The following is a 25,177-nucleotide window of genomic DNA, read 5'->3' on the forward strand; positions in this document are numbered from 1 at the left end:
AGGATAATAATGTGTGACCTTTAACATTATGTCCATTTAATCTTTTTGACTTTAAAAAAAGTCAAAACCCACATTAATTTATAATAAAATACAAGAAAGTTACATTCACCTTCAAAAGATATGGATATATTGACATTAATAATGACACAAATATAAAAACTTGAAAAAGACATGAATTACAGTATAAAACAGACAGTGTATTTGTCTCCTCTACACACAAACCGCTTGAGAAAGACCACAACACTTACAACAATTCGAGAAAAACAAAGTGACATTTACTACATTGCTCCAAGATCCTTCAAATGAGATTGTCCCATTGTTTACAGTGCTGCAAGAGAATTCATGTAATATGTGAGATCAAAGAGCACGATATAACAGTGAGATATATTTAAATATTTAATATCATGGCACAAGAAATGTATATGCTTACCTGTGAAAGAGGTCTTCGCAACAAGTTTTTATATTTAAATCTGAGGCATTGAAAACAGCATTCTGAAACAGCCCCAGACAGTCAAGTGGAGGTACAAAGAGGATCCCTGAGGCATAAAGTTAAAGAGAAACTTAGTTTTATTGCAATAAGAAACAAGTTGAGGTACATTGCCAGTTCAATCCAAATGCTCTTACTGTACCTGCAATGCAAGCATTTATAAGAGATACACAGGTCCCAGTGATCATAGCTCTTACCACCATGGACGAGACATCGTTTCTTCTGGCTGGGCATATTGACGCTTTGAGAAAAGAAAATACTCTGTGTTAGAAAACATCACAGAGAGTATGAGGATGTTTTGTCAGTGGAAGCGTTACAAAAACACACTCACATAGGCCTCCAATCACAATACCCAGAGAGCTAAAGTTGGCAAACCCACAAAGAGCGTAAGTGGTGATTATTTCTGATCGGACCTGAAACATGACCATGAAAAAAAATTAAAAATACTTTTTAATACATCTTCAAATCCAATATTTGAACTCAAATGACCAATTACTCACAGAAATCCACTGTTTTACGCCATCAATAAATTCATCACCACCAGCAAGTCTGTGGCTCTTCAGTTCAGATAACTTCTCATAAGCAACAAATTCATTGAGGAAGAGCTTAGTGCCGATTAGTTCAGCCACAGTGAAACTTTCCTCGTATGGTATCCCCATCATAAAGGCCACAGGCATGAAGACGTACGAACAAATCAGCTGTCAACACAGAACGACATGAGTTTATCCTGTTATTGTTTGCCGTATCTGTTAAGAGCAAGTTTCACTTAAAATGTACACATTAAAAATTAAAGACATTTTTTATATGTTTTTTTTAGTCATGCTTCTGATATTGTTGGATTACTGAAGGCACGTTGTTATCTGTTTACCACCTGCATGTGTATGATAACCCTTTTTGATTTACAGAAGCACAATGGAAAAATGGTGCGTGTTACATTTACATTATAAGTCTTGACTTAAACATACCTGAAATGTGATTGCAGGATATCCCACCATACTTCCAAGCCAACTGAAAGCGCTATTTATAAATCCCAGGATGGCAAGGAAGGCGATCAAGTTTGCAGCAATGTTAGCTACAAGACCTATTGAAGCAGATGCTCCACTGCTGGCAGCCTCCAAAATGTTCTGTTCATTTCTAAGGAAGGAAAGAAAAACATATATAATTTCGCAAGAGCATCATTTTTTGAGCAGGAAACAAATATAAGTTGTATAGTTATACGCACCCGCAATCCACTTTAATCTCTGTTTTAGTCTTGAAGGGACTCTCCTCTGTCTCTGGGTAAGACAATTTGGAGATGGCCAAGGCACAGGGAGCAGCCATCACGGATGCTGATATCAACGAAGCGGCATCAATCTGCAAAATAAGAAGTTATATTAAATTGTGGGGTGGCTGTGGAGCACGGAAATTGTTTTAAATATTCTTTGTTTTGTTAAAAGGGATTTTTTTTTTTAATCCTTCCAAGCAAGCTGCATAGAGTTGCATTAAAACCAACAAGCATTTATTGGAAATATTCAGCTGAGGCAAGAACCTACCATGGTTTGAAATTGAGTTACTGGATGGAGGTCTGTCAACAAGTTATAAAAGAAGACGGCACTTAAATCCAGTCACTGCCTTTGCAGTTCCCTAAAAAACTGCTGTACTGAAGCTGTGCTGTGCTTCAGCTCCCATCATTCAAGACTAAATTTTCTTTATTTTATGATATGACTTGATATTTACATTGATCTGTGAGTGAAGAATGTTTCGTATGACATTAACATTTAAAAGCCTGTGCAAATAGGCAGGAATGTATACTATACTGAATAATGTTTAAAACAATTGCTCAGTTCATGTTTACATTAACAATTTATTATATATCAGTTGGGGAATTAAATACTTGACTAACCCTTTTAAAAACTGTGAATATTTTTCAGTTGAATTACACGTGTTTTGTTTTGTTTGCCATCATATATGTCCGTTTGTGTGTGTGTGTGTGTGTGTGTGTGTGTGTGCGTGTGTGTGTGTGTGTGTGTGTGTGTGTGTGTGTATATATTTTTGTGTATTTAAAGAATTACAACACAGCTCTGATAATGTTGAAGTAAAACCTTTCCCTTTCACGAATAACAATACTGTCATGTTTCATTAAAAGTTAACAATGATTTAAACAACATGCATTGTTTTCTCAAGTAACTTTAATTGGCCAGAGTATTTATATATAATTTTTTCTATTTATTTATTGTTGTCTCCACGCCAGCAGAGCCACTATGCAATCAACCTCTCATTACAGATGGCTGTTACTCTTTTACCTTTCTAACTTGTCTTGTTTAGCTTCTGGATGACAGTAATATGGTTAATCTGTGAGCAGCGTCCTGAAGAGATAACCATACAAGCATTTGTCTATCGGAATCAAGATATCTTCAGAATCATGGGTTAGGCTCATTGAAAAACTTCCATAAAAATGTTGTTATGATGACCAAACAGGCTAGTTTGTTTCCAGTGGGAACTTTAATCAGAAAGAACGACTATTACTTGTGATACACCCCTAAGTACATTTTTTAGTCCCATTCTTTTTTTCGTCTCTACATGCTAGAATAAAACATTATCATCTGCTGACACAGTAATAGTTTCCATTGTGCTGCATGTTGCCACCAAATAATTGATTAAAAGTATTAAACTCTCATTGACTTAATAAGTCACTCATCCCAGGTTTAATCACTGATGAAAATATTGTTGTTCTCAGGCTGATAGCTTCGCTCCTGGACCATAGTTCATGGCTATGCTGCATTTGATTTTATACGTCAGACTCACTAACTGTGTGTTTGTATTGATGACTTTTCAGTAATCAGCTGTTTAATCCATTTCAAAATGTTGTGTCTATGGATGCAGGATGTGATGGCATGACAGCAGTTTTTTCTCACCCCAAAGTTGATGAATGCCCCCATGACGCTGCCTGCAATTGTGGCGAATCCACCAACCAAAACAGCATGGATTTCAGATTTGGTCATAGTACTCAAATAAGGACGAATCAACAGTGGAGCCTCAGTCTGATGTACAAAAACATTGAGAAAAAGTCATCAAGAAATGTTAGCATATTTTTAAAAAAAACATTGATATTTGTCATAAAAACAATGTGCAGCAATTCATAGGGTTGCAAAGACATTAAATATTGAGTACCTGCCCAACAAATATATTCCCTGCAACACTCAAGGTCTCTGTAGGAGAGGTTCCCATCGTTATCTGCATAACCCATGAGATCTGTGTGGACAAAAACACATGGCACTTGGTCATAGTATATCACTGCAGGTATAAAGAGAATAAATGCAGAACTGTAGGGACCTACAGGATACTATAAAATACACATTTAAACCTTTTTACCTTCATTATAAGCCACTGCATGACCCCCAAGAAGTAAAGTACAGACATCACAGAGCTGAAGAAGACAACGATAGGCAGAGCCTAAAAAAAAGGGTCAAAAATTGAGATAAACATACAATTTCAGAAATGTGTTATTTTGGTAAGGTGCCCGTATTGAAGACAGTTTCTATTATCAACCACTAAACAACGTTTTGTATATTCATTTATTGTCTTTTTTTACAAATTTTTATCAAATTTTATGAAATTTCATAATTTATTTTGTTCATCCTTAAATATTTATTTAAAACTAAAATAAAACAAGAAGAGAGAAAACTCTTTTAATTTACATTTATTTATTTACGTACTTTTCATTATCAAACTCAATCTGTTTCTTACCAACTTACTCCAGTTTCTCATAAATTCCTCCTCTCTGTTTTTCAACATTTAATTGATTCATTCAATTTGAACTCTTTCAACTCTTAACTTGCGTGCAAAGATGGTGAGTCAACATCAGCCCAGCTACATGTGATTCACTTTAATGCAACTATATTTATTGTATGCGCATGTTGTCTCATTCCTTCTCTATTCCTAACAGTATACTTGGTTTTTCTATTGTATTTATCATCACTTGCATGGGTGTTTTAGTGTAAACTGAAACAAATGTGTCACTCACATAATATATTTAAGACAACCTTGAACTTTGATGGAGGGTTAACTTTGTAATATTGGCTGACGGTGGCTGTTTTTTTAAATGAAAAATGGGCGTGGCATTCTCCTGAACTGATCTCCCAAAACCTCCCCAACACAAGAGTAAAGTAAATATAAGAAAGTACTGATCAACTTACTTGAAAGGCAAATATGTTCTTGTTGAGATCCCCAAAAACAAAGGATGAGCCTTCTTTGGTGTAGTTAAGAAATGTCTATCAGTATAAGACAAAGAGGAGACACAACTGTATTATATCACATGTTTTTCTTTCCTCAATGAATTTGTTTATGATACATAAGAAAAACTTATTGATATTGATTTGACGACAGGAAGTCATGAAACTATATCTGTAGCTGGATTACACATTAAAAGGTGATAAACAGGACCTATGCGGATGCTGAAGTTACACGAACTCAACTCTTATAGGAATAGGTTGAACAGCTTAATGAGGTAGCTTTTAAGATAAGTACTTGCAGTTAAAGAATATTGCACCCTGGAGACTTTACTGCATGACATGTGAGTAATATCTGTTTTGCAGACCAGAAGCATCAGCCAATACTGACTTACAACAATACTGTTCTGATAGCTGTTAATGTTATTTGCAATTGAAGAATTTTTAGGTTACAAATAAGCCAACAATCTGATGACTATTGAAAATCGTACACTTTTTTCCTCTTCAAACGTGTAAAGAAAGGTATATTGTTCTAACACAGTTTGCTACTTATGTAACATAAGGAGGGTATCCACCGTCATTTGAGCTCCTAGCCATTCGAAAGCTGTAAGTCCCGCTTGTGTTCTTATTACAAAAAGGCCAATACAGAACTGCAATCCAAGACCCCAAACCACAGGTCTCCATGATACCTGAAAATTAAAAGAATAGATAAGGAAGTAATTGGATGATAGGTGTATCAGGGAGTCTCCACAAAGCCTCATGTGATTTTAAGGAAGCACTTTTGCTAAACCTTTTTATGACAGGTGCACAAGGCCAAATGTTATCTCAGCACAACATGTTTTTGATAAGATGAGAGATAACACCAACACATGTTACAAAACATTTGTCACAACAGTTATAACTCAACCATAAAAAGACTCACAGCAGTCCTGTGTGCTGACAACAGGAATATAAGCAGGACAAATATGAGCACACCTCCAAATGAGATAAGCTGCTCAGGACGTTTGCTTGTGTCTAAGACCAGCCACACCACAAGCAGAGTCACAACCACTAAGATGAAAACCCTGTAAACAAAATAAAACACAAATAGACCCATTTAAAAAATCCCACCATGTGAAGCTCATTATCACATGATGGTCATCATAAACTAAAATAGTTTGCTCACCATTTTATCCATTTCAAATTCGATTTAAAGCATCTGATTGCAGGTCTGAAACACTGGCTGAAGCTTTCTCCTTTGTACTCTTTCAGGAGATCATAGGATTTGGACACAACAGCCAAACTGGTTAGGACTACAAGAGCGATGGCCCTTTGAAAATCCAAAACGCAGGCTGTAATAAAGTATGCCACATAACCTATGGGAGATAAGAGAGCATTGGATCATAAATCATTGTCTTTATTCACATTTATTCTTTTACGATAATCTTGAACCAAATAAAAAAAAAGTACAAGGGAATAAACTTCTGAAGAGTGTAAACAAAGTACAAATAAACAGGGTTTAACATTACCTGCTCCAAGTATGCCCAGCAAGACATATTTGAAGGTTTTTGAGTGAGCCTTGATGTAATCCTCTGTGGCATTAATAGGCTTTGCAACATTACTAGATGACAGGTAAAATAAAAAGTAAGGTCAAATTGTGTAAACAATATGATAAAATAGTTCAAATAATTAATATATATCTATATCTATATCTATATCTATATATATATATATATATAGTGTAAAGCAAAACACAAATCTTGCATGTGAATCAAGCACATGACAAATGAACAGACACACCTCAAGTATGATTGCAGTCCCTTTTTAGTCTTTTTAGCCTCACATTTGATGCTGTTAGTATCAGTAATGTTGTCCGTCTGAGAAAAATAGAAGAACATTTTATATCAAAAATTAATCATGCAGAGCCAATTGTAATGTAATACATACCTCTATTTCAAAAGCTGGATTGTCCACACCATTTCCGTGGGTGTAAGATCCATTTTTGGGCAGCACAACGTTGAGTTCCGCTGAAAAACATAAGCATTGTTTACTTCTACATGCAGCAACCTGTGGGATAGCAGCGCCAACTTTTTCAAGCAGAAATGCCAAACAAGTAACAAGCTGTGTTTCTGTGTACTCTGTGAGATAAAAAAAAAAATCTAAAATAAGTCCACAGAGTCCACGTGGCTTATCTTTCAAGAACGGTGTACAAAAAAATCCAGTTCACAAGTGCAAAACAAAGAGCTTAAATGAAGGAAAAAGTTGAGCTAATGGCTTACTCATTGTGCGTCCTCCTACACCAGGCTGTCAAATGCTGTGTTGTAAAATACACTGCAGGAAAGACTGCTTTACACCATGAAACCTTTTATCATTAATTAACAGACACCTTACGTAGGCTACTGCTCTGATTTGTCTCAGGAGGAACAGGATATACTGAAGGCGCATGTGTGATAATGAAACAACATTGATTACATGGATCTTCAGCAGCTACATTCACTTGAACGTGATGTTGGAAGTGATGACTAAGCTTGATAAGAGGATATGTGATAATACGGGGAAAACTATAGCAGATTAGTTGAGAATTACTTAATTTGTAGGAGGCTGCTACACCCATGGTTTTTAATAGTGATAATAAGGCATGATCACTGCTATTATTATATAAAGAAAAATTCCAAGTTCCAAAGACCTACATTCCTAAACAACATGATGGATGAAAAGACTTAAATAAATAGCACTTTTTTTTTTACTTTCTCTGCAGATTTGGCTGAATTGAAATAGCATTGCTTTTGGAGGCAAGAATAGCAATGTTTGTATTTTTCTATTTTTGAGATTTGTTTATTTAACTGGGACATGTGCAATAAACATTGCTTAATATGTTAAACACAACATAGATGCCATGCATAAACATTTCTAGCCTTGGCTAATTTGGAACCCTTATCCCTGGGTATAGACTTCCAGGATTAAGGCTGAATTAGACTAAAAGAAAAGAAACATGCTGCTATGCAAATACAGACATTATAAACTCAATACAAATAAGAGACTTAAAGAGATTAAACAGTAAAGGGATTATTCTAAGAGGAAATGTCAATACTCACAAACTTGCTTCAGTTTCAGACAATGTTTTACTTGCGTCTTAAAAACCTGCAGTTCTGCCTTTTGGTGCTCTACAGTTCACAACTGATGTCACCTTTGTTCTGATTACGCTGTTTCTGGAGCAAGATTGTTAACACATTTAAAGATCAGTTTTTACAAAACTCAGTACATTCATTGTGTTTCTTTAGAATGAGACAATGGGGCCATCTGACTGGTTTCTGATCCATTATTTTACAGACTTAATAAGAGTGGTAAAATCAATTCAATTATGGTTATAATAATTATAAATAACTGTGACGGATCACATACAGTGAAAATATATTAGTCTAAAACAAAGTCAATAACAAAAAATTAAAGAAAATATGAAAAACTGAAGAAAATAAATCTAAAACTTGAAAAATACAAAGAATTGAAATCATTAGGTTACATTTTATGAAACAAAATAAAAGTAAGAAGCAAAAAAACAGAAAGATCCACGGTATGTTTTTTTTTTTTTTAATAGCTCAATTAATTTATTGATTCTCAAAATTATCTTTGAATATAATGACAACTGTATTTATTCATCTAGGCCTACATATAAAGTATGTCTTAAGAAAACTATTTTAAAAAGATTACAGACCCAGCTGACCTGAGCTCCAGTAGATTTTCAACAGTTTCGGAGCAGGTTTAAAGCTGTTACAATAATCAAGGTATGATGAGAAAAGAGCTTTTAATTTATTTTTCAGCAGATTGATAAAAAAGATAATCAAATTTGAGAAAAATCGTTGATGAAAACATGACTGTCTCAGCCTTATTTTTTATTGCTCAAAATGTAAGTTGATGTCCAACTAGATGCAAAGATTCTTTGAATAGTTTGACGTGATCGAAAAGCAGACAAATAAAAAAAGTCATTCATGATGTCGTAGTGTTTAGATGCCTTATTTCTTTACATCTGTGCACTGCTTTCCAACAGTCCCCTTTTATAGCTATTAATACTGTTGTTAAACAGAGGCTTCTTTTCTTAGACCTCACTTGAACAGGTGCAAAAATATTTAGGGAGGATAAGACACATTAAACCAGTAAATTACCGTAAATCATAGGTATAGTGTTATTTAGACAGTTTTAGTCAATTGTTATTATTTAATGTATACATCGTACAGAGAGAGCACAGTCTACCGAAGTTAAATTCTGTGTGTGTTAAACATACCTGACCAATAAAGCTGATTCTGATTCTGACAGGTGGAGGCTGTGATCAGTGAATTAAGATGATGTGTTGATCATAAAGGATTTGAACCATCACATTTTGACTGAATTAAGCTTCAACTTGTTGACTCAAAATAATGACATGGAAGAATATAAATGCAAGCATGGGCTTTAGTTTTCATGGTAAACCTCTGTGAATAGTAGTAAAAACATAGCCTAAGAATGAAAGCAAAGTATTTCCCTCTAAGGTTGATATGCATATCCATAACAGAACCTTGGTTACAGGTATAATAATTATACATTATAAATGTTTTATAGGCTGTTAACTCTTTCAGTTAGCCTCCAACAGTAAACTCATGTTGCATAGTTGGAAAAAAAGCATTTAAAAAAATATATATTTTTAATAACAGAAACTCATCTGTTTAGTGATAGTTTTAGTGCACTGAGGTCTACAGAATTTCATAGCCCCAAAATCGTTATCTAGGCCATTAGGTACACTGCAGTGCAATCTGTACCTTAGTTTTCTGGGTAATGATTCATGATTGGAAATAACGGCCACTTTTAATTATTCTGGCTGCTATTCAAATTTGATATTGTCACAGACAAACAATTCTCTAAATACTTAACAAATGTGTTTGTCCATGGTTCATGATACTAAATGGAGGCTCAGTCTGTTCAGTTGTTTATGATCAACATTAACTCTTGTTTAAGTGCCGTATATTTGGGTTCGCAGGGTTTTCAAAAAGACTTGTGTCAGGATAACAGATTTTCAAGCGTAACATTAAATGCCTTGCTCGATAAAAGAAGACACTGTTTTCATGTAACATAAGCTTCTTTGCCATCAGATTTAAATGTTAAAATCAATGTGGCAGATAAGACTGAAAACTGAAACACATGTAGATGGATGATTGTTTTACATGTAAAACAAAATCCTATGACCCTTAGGTCTTTTAATATATGATTTGTTATTTATTCACCGGCTCACATTAGTGTTTATAATAGGCTGTAAGGTCAAACTCAACTTAGTTCGATTACAAGTGAGAACATAACAATGACCAAAGCTAAAATGTATCTGTAAATCAGTGTATTTATTATGTTCTATTATGTCCTACTCCTTTTAAGTCAAAAGTTGGCCTGATAAACTTGTTTTACCTGTAACCAAAGTTCAGCTGGCCTGTGTGTCTACGAGCTGAACTTGATGACACATCTTTTCAGCCTGACTAGCAAAAAAGTCTGAAATAAATTCTTGATTAACATGGTACGACTCAAGTCAGATCATTCAGAACCATGGTCTCTCCAGTCACTCATTTGCAGAGGACACACAGATTATGAAACCTTCCAATCTAATAATCCCAACAGTTTAGACAATTTCCTCAAATGCCTCAGCAACATTGTATACTAGATGTCACAAAACATTTTCAAACTCAATCAAGATGAATATGAAGTTATAATTTGTCGTCAAATTCATTTATCTAGTCCTCGCCATAGCAAGCCATGTTCGCTTCACAACAACATCACAATGAAGGATAACAATTTGACACAATTTGATCAATCCTGTCTCCCATGTATCAGCACAAAGTTGTAAAATGTTATTTCAAGTCAATGTCAAGCTTTTAACAGGTACCCACAAATAGTCTATACTAGAAGTCCTGGCCACCTTACAGTACTTTACAAGGCAGAAACCTTTTTACTCGTATGTGCATGTGACAACTCTCTTTTCAGGAAAACTTTTCTCTTTTTTTTCAAAATGATATCTTCTGTTGTCACTAAACAATTGATTTATTAATATACATATACATATATATATATATATATATATATATATATATATATATATATATATATATATATATTTAACCTTCCTTTTATCTGTCTGTATGTATATAGGCAACAAAAACAATCTTGGATCTGTTCCATCAGATTACATCACTATGACCACTGAAAAAACGTCAGTAAAACTGCATATTTTTTATGTGCTGTTACATCAATGGCCCTTTAAGTTGGGCATCAGGTCTGTGTATGTAGGACCTGAGCTGGACTTGGTGACACATGTTTTCATCCTGCCAAGTATGCCAAGTGGGACGTTTTAATATGTTTGCCCTCAATACTGTCTTACGGGAATTAGAACATAAGCCCTCACTATAACATAGCTTGCTCCAATAGTGTGAGCATAATGAACGGGCTCAAAGTTTAAAGTGCAATGTTAAGAAGTAGCAGCATGCATTCTAAACGGATGTATACTGCATGCTAAACATGAGTTGTGAGTGCAGAATCAGTAAGCACTTCATGAATATGGGTTTTGAAATTAAGGGTGAGAGCAAATTAATAAGGAATATGTGAAAGGTGTCAGGGGACAGATGATTAGTCACGGGTTCATTTGTTGAAAATCTGAATGGGGGGGGGGTGTCTCAGATTGTTGGCAAGGACCATGGAACAGTGCCATGTTTTACAGGCCTATTTGATTAAACAGTACGATAGACATATAAAAAGGATGCATACCTACCTACATACCGACTTTTCATTCCAATAAAGTACGTGTGTTTAAGCAGCCAACTAACTGAAACGCGATAGATGTATCTCTTTTTTTGTTGGAAGTACGGAGCAGCGGTAAGTGGCACCGCCTCATGCCTGTGAGACAGCGAGGAGGGCACAAACGCCAACAGCAGGAAGAAAGCGACGTAAACGCTAGTAGCTTGTAGCCTTTATGAATTATGACACATTGCCTAATGTTACTACGGAATAAGCGCACACAGCTTACTTGCTGTATTGCTTGTTGAGTAGAAATGTTAAACGCAACTGGATCAAATGGTAAGCGTGCTTATGCATTGATAAGTTACCAGTTTTCTAAGCTTGTCCAATGATTTGCGTGATAGCATGTTGCTAAGCTAAGTTGCTCCGTTATGTTTGCTTGTCGAAGCTTTCTCCTGGGCTCGCTGTCATGACAACAAAACAGACCCGCATACGAAGCAGTTGATGTTTTGATACGAATGGGGGGGAATGTTTATTTGCCTATTTTAGTGGATGTTAATATTGCCTTGGTGTAAAATAGTGTGGAGGAATATCAACTAGCTAAAGCTAACGTTAGCATGTACTATATAGTCAAGCTTCAGATCTGTTATTAGTCACATTGTGCAACCGCTGATAATAGTTTGTTAGTAAGCCCCCCTCCCTCTCCCTCTCTGCCGTGACTATTGTGTTTACTGACGAATGACATAACGAGGTAATTATGTGTTTATGTCTGTAGGTTGATGAGACTGAACAGCCATGGGTGACATGAAAACCCCAGATTTTGATGATCTTCTAGCTGCCTTTGACATCCCAGATGCAACAGGGTTGGATGCCAAAGACCCCTCACAGGGGAGTCATGAGGAGACGGAGAGTCAGCTGAAACACACAGGAGCATGCCTGGATGACAGCTTATTGAGTAACAAGGCTGTCGCAGCTGCAGATATCCCTGCTGTAAGTGTTATTGTGAAAAACACAAGTCGCCATGAGACATTGGAAGGTCTCGGGCCAGCTTTGCAAAATGGATTCGGGGGACAAGAGCCGTCTGTTGACGCAGCAAACACCAGCTTATCCAAAAAAATGGTCTCAGCTTTGAACGGGGAGAGTTCAAGAGAGCTTCTTGGAAAGGCTCCTGTTCAGCACAAACCAGATGGAACACCAATATTTTCACAATCACTTTCTCATATCAGTCCTGTCTCCAGTTCTGAGTCTGAAGATGCCAAGTGGAGTAGAGATCAAATGCACCCAAAACAAAAGGAACCCTGTTTCCCAGAAGCTTCTGTTTTGGTGGAACCTTTTGTTGACGACAATAGAAACTATGTGGACCGAATGATGTTTGATGAATGTTCCAAGGACTCTGATATTTCCAAGAACAGTGAGAGGCAAACAGTACAAAGTAATGGAAGCAAGGAGCACTCGGACAACTCACCCAATAACAAAACAGATAGATCTCCCAGAAGACACAGTGCTCTTACTCCACCTAGTCTTAGCAAGAATTGTATTGGTACCAACTGCAATTCAGGAACAACAAAAGATGTTCCCACTGCTTATCCTCTCGGCAATTCTCAGACATCTAAACTAAACTCTTGCCTTGAGGCTCTGGCGGCTCTGAATCCTAGAAATGATCCCAGAGAATCCTCAATCCATCAGAGTGAATGCATGAAAGAAAGCGTGAACTTGCCCATATCCCCAAGAAGCCCCAGAAGTCCGATCGAAGCTGTGAAACGGTTAATTAAACCCTCTGATAGTCCTGTAAGTATCTGGAGTGACAGCAGTAGCAAGGCATCCCCTGCAGTGGTATCTGGGTCACCTGCTGCCATACCGAGGGTCAGAATCAAGACCATCAAAACCAAGTCGGGACACATCAAGCGCACAGTGACCAGCGTGCTGCCTGATTCAGAAACAGATGACATTCATTCTGCATACGAATCCTCTCCATCTCAAAGTATGGTTAGCGATGATTCTTATTATAATTTGTCTCCACATCAATCTCAAAGTGCAGCAGGGGAAAGCATCGTTGGAATACAGACTAAAAGTATCCAAGCTCGTGCGTCGTCACATAAAGTTTTACATAACAGGTCAGAAGCAAACGCCAGTAGGAAAGGAAAATCACAGTCTGCAGCAACACTCCGAAGTTTCAATGGTTCTGCCAAACGTGCTGTCGCACATCACAAGCAGAAAAAAAAGAGAGAGTCAGCGACAGCAGGCCAAACAACCGGTGCGAACTTCCTTCCCAAAGCGATGCATCTCGCTAGTCTGAACCTGGTCCCTCACAGTGTTGCTGCTACAGCTGCCGCACGATCCACCTCCCATCATCAGAACAAACAAGGCCTGTCCTCGACGGTGTACAGCACTGTGCCACTGGTGCATCAGGTGAAAACAGCCAACCCTTATCCTCGCACGTCCATTCACAACACAGCAGCAGGAACCTTAAACAGACTGCTGAACAATGCCAACCCCTTGCCTACATATGTTCCCAATCTGAAGCCCCCTCCAGAGAGCGGCATTAACCTTCCACCACGCGGGTACTGCTGCCTCGAATGTGGGGACTCCTTTGTGGTGGAGAGGAGTCTCGCGTATCATTACAGCAGGAGGAGTGTCCACATTGAAGTAGCATGTACCCACTGTGCAAAGACGATGGTGTTCTTCAACAAGTGCGCCCTGTTGGCGCACGCCCGCGAGCACAAGAAAAGCGGCATGGTGATGCAGTGCACTCAGCTTCATATGAAACCGATCGCAGAGGAACATATGTTTGAACCCCTGACTGCTGAACCTGTGAATGTGGCCTCTTACGCCTCTCGGTCATCCTCACTCAAAAGTCAACCTGTCCTGCCCCTGTATCCAGACAATGTCATACGCCATCAGCTCAGCTGCCAGGAGTGCAAGAAGCAGTTAACAGACTACAAAGCACTCGCAGGTCATTACCAGAGGCCGTCAGACGACGTGGAAGGACTAGTGAGTGCATTTTTTAAAATCAAATATAGCAGCGCCAGGCTGACCGTGTTTAATTGGTTGTTTTAATGACATCATTTATGATTATAATCATTGTCATGATATGTACCGGTATTCATAAAAGGTTAATGATTATGATTATCAGTCATTCATAAATGCTCAGTAGCCAATACACATGGTTGCTGTATTCAAATGTTGTTTTTTAAAATAAATTTGTAGGCCACAGCAGAAAAGGCTTCTTCAGGTTTCATTACACTGAAAGAGTAATAAATCATTCATTTAATATTCCCTGGAGAATACTTAAAAGGCAATGTGATGGAGTTTTTATGTATTTTCAATGCTCGCATGTTTTTTTTTTTTCTTTCTTCTTCTTTACTTCTCTCTTGTTTTATCCTTTTATTAAACAGACGTGTAAGGTGTGCTTGATGCTGTTACCCAACAAATGCAGCTTCAAAGCTCACAGACGAATCCATTCACACAAGCCTCCATATAGCTGTCCTGAGTGTGGTGCCACGATTCTCTCTGCAGACATACAGAAACATGTTAAAGAAAACTGTCTCCACTACGCACGCAAGGCCTGGTACAAGTAAGCAAGCAAGCATGCACGCATTGAAAAAGAGCAGCCTTATTTAAAAAGCTACAGCACACTGGTCTTTGGTGTAATGTTTGACTTCCCTCCAGGTGTCTTCACTGTGATATGGTTTTTAAAACCGTGCAAGGACAAAAGACTCACATCGAGGACAAACACTGTGAAGTCTTTTACAAGTGCTCCGTCTGTCCAGTTGCCTTCAAGACCCCTGACAGCTGTGAAGTGCATTTAAACATTAAACACAATGCTGGCAAAATATCCCCGCAGTAAGTCAACGTCTCATGACCTCGCTGTTAAAAGTTGTAAATGCTTGTTTTTAACTTTTCATTAGACTGGATTTCTCTTTTCATTTGCAGGTTGCTCTTCAAGTGCTCATGCGAGACCATTTTCAAGAAGAAGCAGTTACTCTTTCAGCATTTTCATCAGAATGCCAAAAAGCGAGTTACATGTGTTTTCAAGTGTCCAGAATGCAACTCGGTCTTTCCACAAAAGCAACTGTTAATGCAGCACTTCAAGGTTTGTCTTGACTTTACTTTCTATGAAACAGATATTACGTTTGTGATGTTAACCACCTCCGGGAACTTTGAGGGTCCCCAGTCTCTGGCACTCTTACTTTGCTTTGTTTTTGACATGTAATTGTTGAATATCGTGTGTTTCTCACAAGTCGTTTTCTGTTTTGCAGGGTGTTCATGTAGGGCACATGACAGGAGAAACAGAGGAGTCCAGTATAGAAACAGGCAAAGCTCACCGGCACCAGGATTCCCATTCAGTCCAAAAACACAAGAGTCCCGTTAAACGTACAGATAAAGCTAGAAAAGGGGCTGATCAGGACCGCAGGGCGAGTGTGAAACATACCGGCTGGACGTGTGGGGAGTGTCTCCAGTTTTTCCCTGAAAGAGATTCATATGTTTCTCACATGAAGAGCAACCATGGAAAGGTAAGAGAGCATGAAAACATGCTCACCCAAAACATTAGTGATGGCCGCACGCAGATGTCTTTTTGATAAGGTTCTTGCTTTACAATTAAGAAAACTGAAATTAGTAGGCTTACTGTACTGCAAGTCTTCAATCAATCTTTATTTGTATAGCGTCAATTCATAACAGGTGTTATCTCAAGTGTTATGTTGAGACACTTTTCTGAGGTGAGACTAAAGTTCATTGTTAGATCTGCTCATCCAGTGAATTACAGTATTTTAGCATATACATTTACTCGTATATCCAATATATATATATATATATATATTTTTTTTTTTTTTTTAATGAAAAATACATGATACTGTATGATATCATGTTCACACGATAAATGTAAGCATAATGAATCTCTCACTTTAAAGGAGAAAATAAGTGCTTTTCATTTGAGCGCCTTTCTTGCAGCTCTCCTTAAAGGACAGTGGGTGTTTTTCTCAGGTCATTGTGACCTGTGAACTAAATGAACTGAGCAACTTGGGGCATGAGACATGCTGCGGATGTTGTGTTTTATATCCAGAAGTGTTGTCCTGTTTCGAAGCTACACGCCATCAAGTTTAATTGTTTTAATTTTGTCATCTAGAACTTTATTAGGATCCTAGACGGTAAAATGGAGACCTTCCCTCTGTAACTGAGTGAGGTGAATAAATTGATACGCTGCTGTAAAATCACAAGTGGAAAGCAAACTAATGACGTCATTATTAGTTCTTATGTGAACAAATGTGCTGGAAGCTGGAAGAACCTCTGCCACAGTTTGTCAAGCGTTTACGGTATAACGGTTCTCTTTTTTTTTTTTCAGTGGATGAAGAAGTACCCATGTCGACATTGTGAGCAGTCTTTTAACGCTGCAATCCGTCTGAGACGACATATTCGCATTGACCACGGTGGAAAAAATAAAATTTACACTTGCTGGTAATTTTTTTTTCTTTTCTTTTTTTTTGTCAAAAATATTTGTGAACATCACTTTTGCCAATCTGCTGATTTTATCATATAAAACCAGTACATGATTTACCCTAAATTCATTTTAATGTTTTCATGATTCAGGTATTGCACTGATAGTAAGACAGTATTTACAACAAGTGTTACGTTGAAGAACCACATCAGTCTAATGCATGGAATCAAAAATCCTGATCTCAGCCAAATGCCAAAAACAGCCTCCCCGGAGTCAAAAAAGGCTCCACAAAAGGTAGTTTATTACTCCTTTCAAAATAGCACAAATAAAAATTATTCTGCTCAATAATAAAAACGTGACTGTGATTCACAGGGGCCTGTGTCAGATAGACCTGCCGTGGACACACGGGAGCAGCAGCAGGATCACACTTCCAGTCTCGAGGCTCCTTCAGCGAAGCGACCGAAAACTGATTTCCGCTGTTCAAAGTGTGGTTTCATCACAGATGACAACACAAAGTTCCAGCAGCATATACCCCAGCATAAAACAGATGAAAACACTCCTCAGTGCCTACGCTGTGGCCTGTGTTTCACTTCTGTGCTGTCTCTTAACAGACATCTTTTCATTGTACACAAAGTTAAGGATCCTGAGAAAGAGGAAGAAGTGTCGTCGTCAACGGCAGCAGTGGTTCGAGAGAAGAAGCAGGATAGTCAGCGGGAGGAGAAGGACTCGACAGCCAAGCTTCACGAACATGAGCCCTCGCAGGGAAAAGAGCCAGCAGCTCTGCAATGTGACCGGACAGTTGACGGAAATTTAAAACTGAAGAGTCTCTCTCAGAAACAAGCAGTCCCTCTGAACACCTCTTTAAAGCTGCTTTGATGTCACTCGTTTTGTCAAAGTAACGAGAAGTTTGATGTTCTGCATGGAGCTGGTACGAAGTGTTTGGCCTCTTAATTTAAACGTTACTCTCGTTCAGAGCCTGTGCAGTATTTTTCAAACAAGATCCTTAGCATTTAGTAAAAGTACAGTATTTTCCTAAATTTATATTGCTCTTTTAATTATTTTTGTTTAACATTGCATGTTGGTAATATATTATTCTTGCCTTCCAGTCAAACTGCGCACACTTTATAGCAAAGCAAAGCCTTTTATTTTCTATTTCCTTTTTGCCTCCAAATGTTGCATCCAGCCTGACGGGAGACTCAGGAATGTTTGTAGGTCGAGCTCTGAGTAATCGATGGAACAGTCAAGTATAGAGGACTTTAGCCTATGTTATCAATATTAATATCCATTTCTTGCATGTAGTCGGAAGTGTTTTCATGCATCACACATTAACCTCGATGGTATTCAGCATGCGGCTTCTTTAACATTAATTTACAGTCCACACCTAGAAACTTAGATGCCATTTATAGCAAGCATATCTTAATTCAGTGTTACCTTAAAAGCCTTATTACTGGTACACTGATTTTCTTTCTGACTATTGAAGCATTCTGAAATTCTTTTTTTTGTTTCCATGTTTATTGAACAGGTTTGAGTTTTTGGTGCATGTGTTGTGCGAGATGGTTTCCCCCCCCTAAGTGTTCAGGGGAACCATTGAGAGGTAGAGGGTGCCTGATGCAGCAGTGTTATACCTCAAATTGCCAGGAGTGTATTTTTTCAGGCAGATGAGCAGTCAGTGTTCTGTCAAATCAGGGTATATTGTTTTGAGTGATGCAGAGCAGGTTTGAAAGTGAAGTTTGACAGAGATCACGTTTTTATGAATCAGGACCTGTTAACATGAAGCTGCTTATAGCTGTTATTATTGTTGAATACTAGTAGAATCTAGTCGGAATCAAATCAGACTAAAAACCTTTTATAATGATGGATACCTGATGTGTGCGGGTCCTGATTTCTAAAGCAGCGCCTCTTGTTTTATGTTTAATAGGTGACAGTTCCTACCTCCATGGGCAAAGGCAGTGATTGTTCAAAAGGAAAGTCTCTGAGGAGTTGCCGGTTAACTAAGTGCAATGAATTAGTTCATAAAATGTGTTCTATCCCACATTATTCAATTTTATAAATTATCTTGTGAAGGATATGAAGCTATATGGTCATATTGACCTTTGCTTGGCAAGTGAACTTTTCTATTCAAGTGCTATAAGAGCTGTTTCTCTGTTCTGTAATGTCCTGTTATCTCCCCTCACAAATGCTGAAAGAATGACTTGTCCAAGACTTGTTATTTTGTAATGCTCGTTGGAAGATATTTGTACTTTTGATACTGTGTATAGTGAAGACTTGTATAGGAAAGAAACTCATGTATGTACACAGTAGCCAATGAACCCCTTGATTCACAGCATTTCTTAAGCCATTACATCTATTCAGCTTGCTGTGGCCCACGTGCCTAGCTGTAATGTTTACATGAAGTACTTAAAATTAAATTGATGCATTTAAATATATATTTGGTGAGTGTTGTTATGTGATGCACTGATTTGTGTATGAAACTACAGGAAGCCAGGGGGAAGTATTTAACGGTATTTAAATGTGATAATTAAAGGTTTTGCATTGAGGTCACATACTTGACACTCAATATAGCAAATCAGAGGTCACAAGGAATCCTAATGTGCAGCGTTTCATCCTATAAGGAACCAGCCACAGACAGATGACTTCATCCAATCAGAATATTAAGCCCACCCTGTGGTAGTATAAGTGCAGGTCCCTGAAGTGACAGAGGAGTGAAGAGATTTGAATGAATAGTCGGCAAATTGCTTAACACATTAAGAGACATGACTGGCATTTCGGCAAAGACCATCAGAGTAGGATTCCTGTCTTATTTTATCCTCATTTCATATATAACCATGACTTCTTCAATGACTTTTGATTTAACTGAATTGCGAAATAAAGTTTCAAATATCAAGCTGAATCCGAGGGGAAATCTGTGGGCGACAGGTAAGAGCAATATCATTGTGATTTCTTTTTGTGTCTTTTTTGAAGTTTGTAATGTCCATATTAAGGTTGTATTTTGTATTCATTAAGGTCATTTCATGGGTAAGAAAAGTGTCCTGGATAGTTCCTTTGAAGATGTTAATGTTCCTACTGAAGACAGAGATAGAAGAAGGATTCTGCACCGACTAGGAGACCTGCACGCTTTGCTCATTCAGATGTTAAAAACTGCAAAGCTCACACAGCGGAAACAGACACCGGACATGTTAGTATATTGATAGAAATAAATACATTATCATAATAACAAATCAGCAACCGTTCAACTCATATTGTTTTTTTTTCTTTCCAATTAGAGGACGGGATGCTGCTTAAGTTGTGTTTACACCATTGGACCAAAGTGCGACGCTGCTGATGAAGAGGAGAGTTGTTGATGTGAAAAATTCAATATTTTTGTCTGATTGTTGTGATGGCATTGTATTTGACAATATATTGCCTATCCGCACTGAATTGTCTGGTTATTTGAGCTCAATATTTGTGTCACCTCCTGATAATAAAGACAGTCGTGTTAGTTGTCGGCTCTTGTGAATTTGTATACGTCGTGTTTGAAATCCTTAGTAATATTTTATATTACTGATAATCAAAAGGTGAAAACAATATATTCAACTGGCTTGAATTGATCGAATATGAAACTCAGTTATGGTGCCCCCTGGTGGTCGAACCAACAAATTACCTCCAGCTTCACATCCGGGTGAAAGTGGAAACATGCTTTTCATCACACACTAGTGTAGTGAGCTAAATCATACTTAACTTGCAATGCCTCTTATAGTAATGTGTGGTTACCCCTGTAGTGGTAAAAGCCGGAGGGCAGATGAACTGAAGGAGTATTTTGAACAGAAGTCAGGTCGAAAGGTTCATGTTGTGGGAGACGCAGCTCTGGACGCTGAAAGAAACACAGTGTACGCAGGCAAGTTAAGCTAAGCTTAGCTTCCTCTCCATTTAGTTACTGTTAAAATAATGTGAAGATTAAAAGTCCTGACAGAATATCCCTCTATTGTTTACATGTTTTGAACGGCATTATTTTACTCTAAAATTATACCGGCTCAGTGAACCAGTGAACTAAACTTACTAAAAATGAACATTAGACGGCATGCTGCTATGTTAACTAAAAATATAACATTTTGTGAATTGTTTCTTTGGTCCTGTTTAGTGTATAGAATATAATACACTAAATCTAAATAATTCCTGCCGACTGAGAGTGTGAATCCTGAATGTAATTATATTTGCATTGAGGTTTGGTTTGTGAGTGTCATCGCCATATATTGTTCTTGAAACTGAGTTTATATTTTCCTATCGGATCATGACAAGTGTTGTTGGGTTTTTTTCTTCGAGTAAACGGAAGAATTGTGATTGTAGCTTCATTTTTTACTCTTCTTGTACTCGCTCACAGACAAGAGGAAACACTAAAATAGAAATAAATGTATCTGGAAACTAAAGTTGAAACACAGTTTGGGTAAGTGTGCACGAAACTATTTTAAAAAATATCTAATGACGTCACATCAGGGGTCAGGGGTTCCCAAACTTGCAGCTCTTATGCACCCCCACATAATGTAGTGCATATCAGCACTCATGCACTAAAGGCCCTTAAGAGGCCAATCCAAACACAGATTAGACAAAAGAACAATATAAGGACAAAGGCTACAAAGAGAGTGACGTCATTTCCAAGTAAAGACTCTTTAAAAAAGAGTCAAACAGGTGTGTCAATCTTTATGTGTAAATAGCAGCAGTCACCTAATGGTTGCTGTCATGTGCAAACATTTTAAAAATGGCATGACGATCCCTGCCTTGGCGGCTCCCAACTGAATCAGATGAGCAGGTGTAATATTTAGTGATTGAGAATCAGTTAATTGTAGACATGGAAATAAATTGTGAGAGGAAAGATTTGTTCGATGCCTCTCCAGTTTTATTTAATATCAAAGTCACAAATAAACAGTCAACAAACAAACTGGATTCCTTGAAAGTATCCTCAGACACACTTTGTGCTGCATTTTCAATATCAACTTGTTGGATATGTTGCAGATTCCCAACAAGAAAAAAATGTTCGAGCAGCTCTAAAAGCTGAAGTGGAGAGGTGGGTTTCAGTCTGTTTTTGAACAGGATTAATTCTTAATATTTTTCTGTTAGAGCCCTTCTAACAGTTACTTATCTTTTGTTTAGGAAGGTCAACAAGGATGACATTGTAATTTTGGATTCTTTAAATTACATTAAAGGTAAGTCTTGCTAGTGTGTTATGCTGACATTAAAAGTTGTTTAAGCCTTTACATTCAGTCTGACCTGTTTTTCAGGCTACCGGTATGAACTGTTCTGCCTCATCAAACACGCACAGACGCCACATTGCCTGGTAAGATTAACAGAGAAATGCCTGCTGTTTTGAAATATCTACAAACAATCCTTCACTTTCTTTTTTTTTTTAGAATCCATTCCAAAATAACTTGATGTGTTTCATACAGGTGTACTGTCTGACATCGGAGGATGTAAGCACATTGTGGAATACTGAAAGAGATTCTTCTGAGCAGTATACCCAGGACATGTAAGTGAGAAGCCTCCACACACACACACATGCACACACACACACCTTACCTTAATGCCTCTCAGTATTACAAAAGAACACTGTCAAATTTTGTCATTGATATTTTCCTGACATGGTTTTTTTCCCTCTAGCTTTGATGCTTTAGTGCTGAGGTTTGAAGCCCCAGACTCCAGAAACCGATGGGACAGTCCTCTCTTTACCATATTGAAAGATGACACCCTGCCATATGAAGCCATTTCTGATGCTCTTTTCAAAAGGAAAGCACCCCCTCCTAACCAGTCTACTCAAAGTGTAAGTGACATGTTTTATACAATCCTTCCAAAACTCACTAAAACTTGAGAGTATGCTCTGTCATGCTCGCTTTTGACTGTCAGATTGTAACAGTGATGTTCTTCTTCTCTACAGCAACCATTGTCGTCGACAAACTTTTTGTATGAGTTGGACAAGATCACACAAGAAGTGTTAATGGTTTGTCTTTATTTTATTTTAGATTTTAGTGTCAGTTTCAGTTATTATCCTTTGAAATTGTTTTTTTAATGGAACCTGCCTGTCTTTTGTTGTAATGCTGTGGTTCATGATCACTCTAAAAATGTATGCTCGTCTAGATCTAGAGCGGAGGAAACATCAGTCAGTGCTAACGGCTAACAGCTTTAAGTCAGATCGAACACAGGCGGTGCACAGAGGCAAAGGAGAGGCACTTTATACAACACCAAAAGTTTGAGAGTTATAATCAGCAACAAAGCCCTCCGAGGTATCTAATTCACAGTGTACGTCTTGAGTTTATGTCAACAGTCAAGTCACAAACCTCCTCTGGTGCTTGATTCATGTTATATTTTGACCAAAGCACAGATGTTTCATTTAGACCACAGGGACTGTTTTAGAAGATGTAAACGGGGTATAATATGTCCTCTTTAAGTTTATTTAACCTAAATGTAATGGATTTAAAGTTCCATTTTCAATCCAATTACTCAGCCAACACACTTTGTCCAACATCACTTTCCAACAATCTTTCCAATGCCTGTTATTTGTCACGTTTGACATGAAGTAGGAGTTCAAGGGAGCAAATGGCAGCTTAATGGCCGACAGCATTCAGTGGGTAAAAGGCACTAAATAGAATCAATAAGCTGGCAAATAATTACAGTTAAGGAGCTCAAGTGTTTACAAAAGACTTCTTGCTTCAATTTTGAAGTTGATTCATTCATTCAAAGAAAGAGACTCTTTCTTTAAATGAATGACATCATGGGGGGGAGTTACCTTAATATAAAATGAGAGCCAGGAGGATAAAACGGATGTGTTTAAAAAAAAAAACAACAACTAGATGTACAATAATAGAATAGGGCGAACCTGAGATGTCAATATTGATTTCCCTAATGTGCAAGCACTTAGTCGAATCACTTGACTTTGAAGTGAAAAAGGGTGTTAAAGATGTCTCTGATGATTAACACTTGATTGTTGCAGTGTTAATCATATGCATCACTTGTTGTTTAGTTTTTATATAGAGTTCCCATGACGTCAAGGTTGTGTCATTGTTTGTAAGTCATGTCATTATTTACCCACTAATACTCCTATGTCATGGGTTGAGTCGCCTTACTGCTTTCAGCCAATGAGAATTAGTCTCTGTTCCTTTAATTCATTGTTTAATTACCTCTCCTAGTGGTCAGAAATACATTATGTTTCAAGTAAATAAAATCCCTTTAAATTAAATCAACAATAAACCACCTAAATGAGAACATTTGTCAAGGTTTTTTTGCAAGAAGACTGATCCCACATCTGTTTTCTATAGTGACAATATTACCTCCATATGAAGTGTGATCAAATAACAAAGGTTATCAACTGTTTCCAGGTCATTTTCAATGCACAGAAGACAAGTGTTCCTGGAGACCTCCTCACAGTTCCCGGTGCTACAGAAAAAATATCCTTTTTACAAACTAACATGTCAACATTCTTAGTTTCTAGAAGGTCTGTTTCATTGTGGTTGACTTAGAACATCATATCCACATGAAACAACATTTTGGATGCCACATTCGCTCTATACAGCTCCTCAGATTGTCATTTCCTTCCCCAGCTGTAGGCAATGTATTCTGTATTAAATAATCTGTTTGAAGAGGAGGGTGGATGAATTCACGTCCATCAAAGAGGTTTGATTAAAAGCACAGCGACCATTTACTTTTAAAGGTCTGGGCTGTAGGCATGTTCAGTGGAACATGTTTAGAGGAACCAAATGACATAGATGAGTGGATATTTATTGGCAGCTGCACTGTGTCAGAGCTCCTCAGAAGAAAACACTTTGATTTCCTCCTTTGAACACTGGTCAACCTTTAAAGACAGGTGCCAGATTTGACAGATCTGTCCGTTTTCACTTTCCTTTGTGTTCAGCCTTACTGTAATAACCTTGACGGAAAGTTTTCTTTCTGCATCAAAGAACCCTTTACACACGGTTCAGCTTGTACTTGAAATTACCTTAACCCGTTCTACATCGAGCTCACCAGGAGCATCAACATGGCAGAGCTGAGGAAGTTACGACGCCAGTTCATCAGCTACACCAAGATGCACCCGACAGAGATCACCGGACAAATCTCCAACATGTTTGTGCAGTATTTGAATAAGAGTCTTCATTGATATTATACAGGTTTTTTTTTTTAATTCGCTGTGACCAATAAATTATTTTAAGTATTTGTTGTGTTATTGATACGTTTTAATATCATTTATCTACAACCTTTTTATGTATTTTCTTCTACATCGGAGGAAATAACAGTCAAGATTAATCACCTACAGTACAACTACACTAAGTGGAAGCACATTGAAGACCTTTTACTTTGTATCAATGG

The 25,177-nt window shown here is 37.6% G+C and overlaps 3 protein-coding genes across 7 annotated transcripts; 2 read left to right on the forward strand and 1 right to left on the reverse strand.

Moving 5' to 3' along the window:
• Window positions 1-14: 14 nt before the first annotated feature.
• Window positions 15-6,957, reverse strand: slc28a1 (solute carrier family 28 member 1; the record flags this gene model as incomplete). The annotated part of the gene is made up of 18 exons (XM_079346792.1): window positions 15-328; window positions 431-536; window positions 630-728; window positions 819-900; window positions 988-1,185; window positions 1,453-1,621; window positions 1,710-1,840; window positions 3,382-3,507; window positions 3,638-3,718; window positions 3,839-3,919; window positions 4,663-4,737; window positions 5,271-5,384; window positions 5,618-5,759; window positions 5,861-6,050; window positions 6,204-6,295; window positions 6,475-6,551; window positions 6,622-6,866; window positions 6,954-6,957. The coding sequence occupies 18 exons, from the start codon at window positions 6,955-6,957 to the stop codon at window positions 211-213; spliced, it is 2,130 nt and encodes a 709-aa protein (XP_079202918.1). The 3' UTR covers window positions 15-210.
• A 4,375-nt stretch (window positions 6,958-11,332) lies between these two features.
• On the forward strand, window positions 11,333-19,278 carry znf592 (zinc finger protein 592). 4 transcript variants are annotated; one of them, XM_079346467.1, is made up of 9 exons: window positions 11,333-11,556; window positions 12,194-14,409; window positions 14,814-14,992; window positions 15,088-15,261; window positions 15,352-15,511; window positions 15,678-15,932; window positions 16,760-16,872; window positions 17,005-17,146; window positions 17,225-19,278. In XM_079346467.1, the coding sequence occupies exons 2-9, from the start codon at window positions 12,214-12,216 to the stop codon at window positions 17,726-17,728; spliced, it is 3,723 nt and encodes a 1,240-aa protein (XP_079202593.1). In that variant the 5' UTR covers window positions 11,333-11,556; window positions 12,194-12,213; the 3' UTR covers window positions 17,729-19,278. The 4 variants fall into 4 exon arrangements, with proteins under 4 accessions (XP_079202593.1, XP_079202592.1, XP_079202595.1 ...); XM_079346466.1 differs by lacking the exon at window positions 11,333-11,556 and adding an exon at window positions 11,563-11,757; XM_079346469.1 differs by lacking the exon at window positions 11,333-11,556 and adding an exon at window positions 11,931-12,104.
• Window positions 19,279-20,468: 1,190 nt separating this feature from the next.
• kti12 (KTI12 chromatin associated homolog) lies at window positions 20,469-25,022 on the forward strand. Of its 2 annotated transcripts, none has more exons than XM_079345180.1 (9): window positions 20,469-20,726; window positions 21,839-21,890; window positions 21,977-22,029; window positions 22,105-22,160; window positions 22,270-22,349; window positions 22,481-22,640; window positions 22,755-22,817; window positions 24,193-24,261; window positions 24,825-25,022. In XM_079345180.1, exons 1-9 carry the CDS (start codon window positions 20,576-20,578, stop codon window positions 24,966-24,968), a joined length of 828 nt encoding a protein of 275 aa, XP_079201306.1. In that variant the 5' UTR covers window positions 20,469-20,575; the 3' UTR covers window positions 24,969-25,022. The 2 variants fall into 2 exon arrangements, with proteins under 2 accessions (XP_079201306.1, XP_079201307.1); XM_079345181.1 differs by having other exon boundaries at window positions 20,528-20,718.
• Window positions 25,023-25,177: the final 155 nt, after the last annotated feature.

Source organism: Symphodus melops (genome assembly GCF_947650265.1).
Source record: "Symphodus melops genome assembly, chromosome: 6".
NCBI classification, from domain to species: domain Eukaryota; kingdom Metazoa; phylum Chordata; class Actinopteri; order Labriformes; family Labridae; genus Symphodus; species Symphodus melops.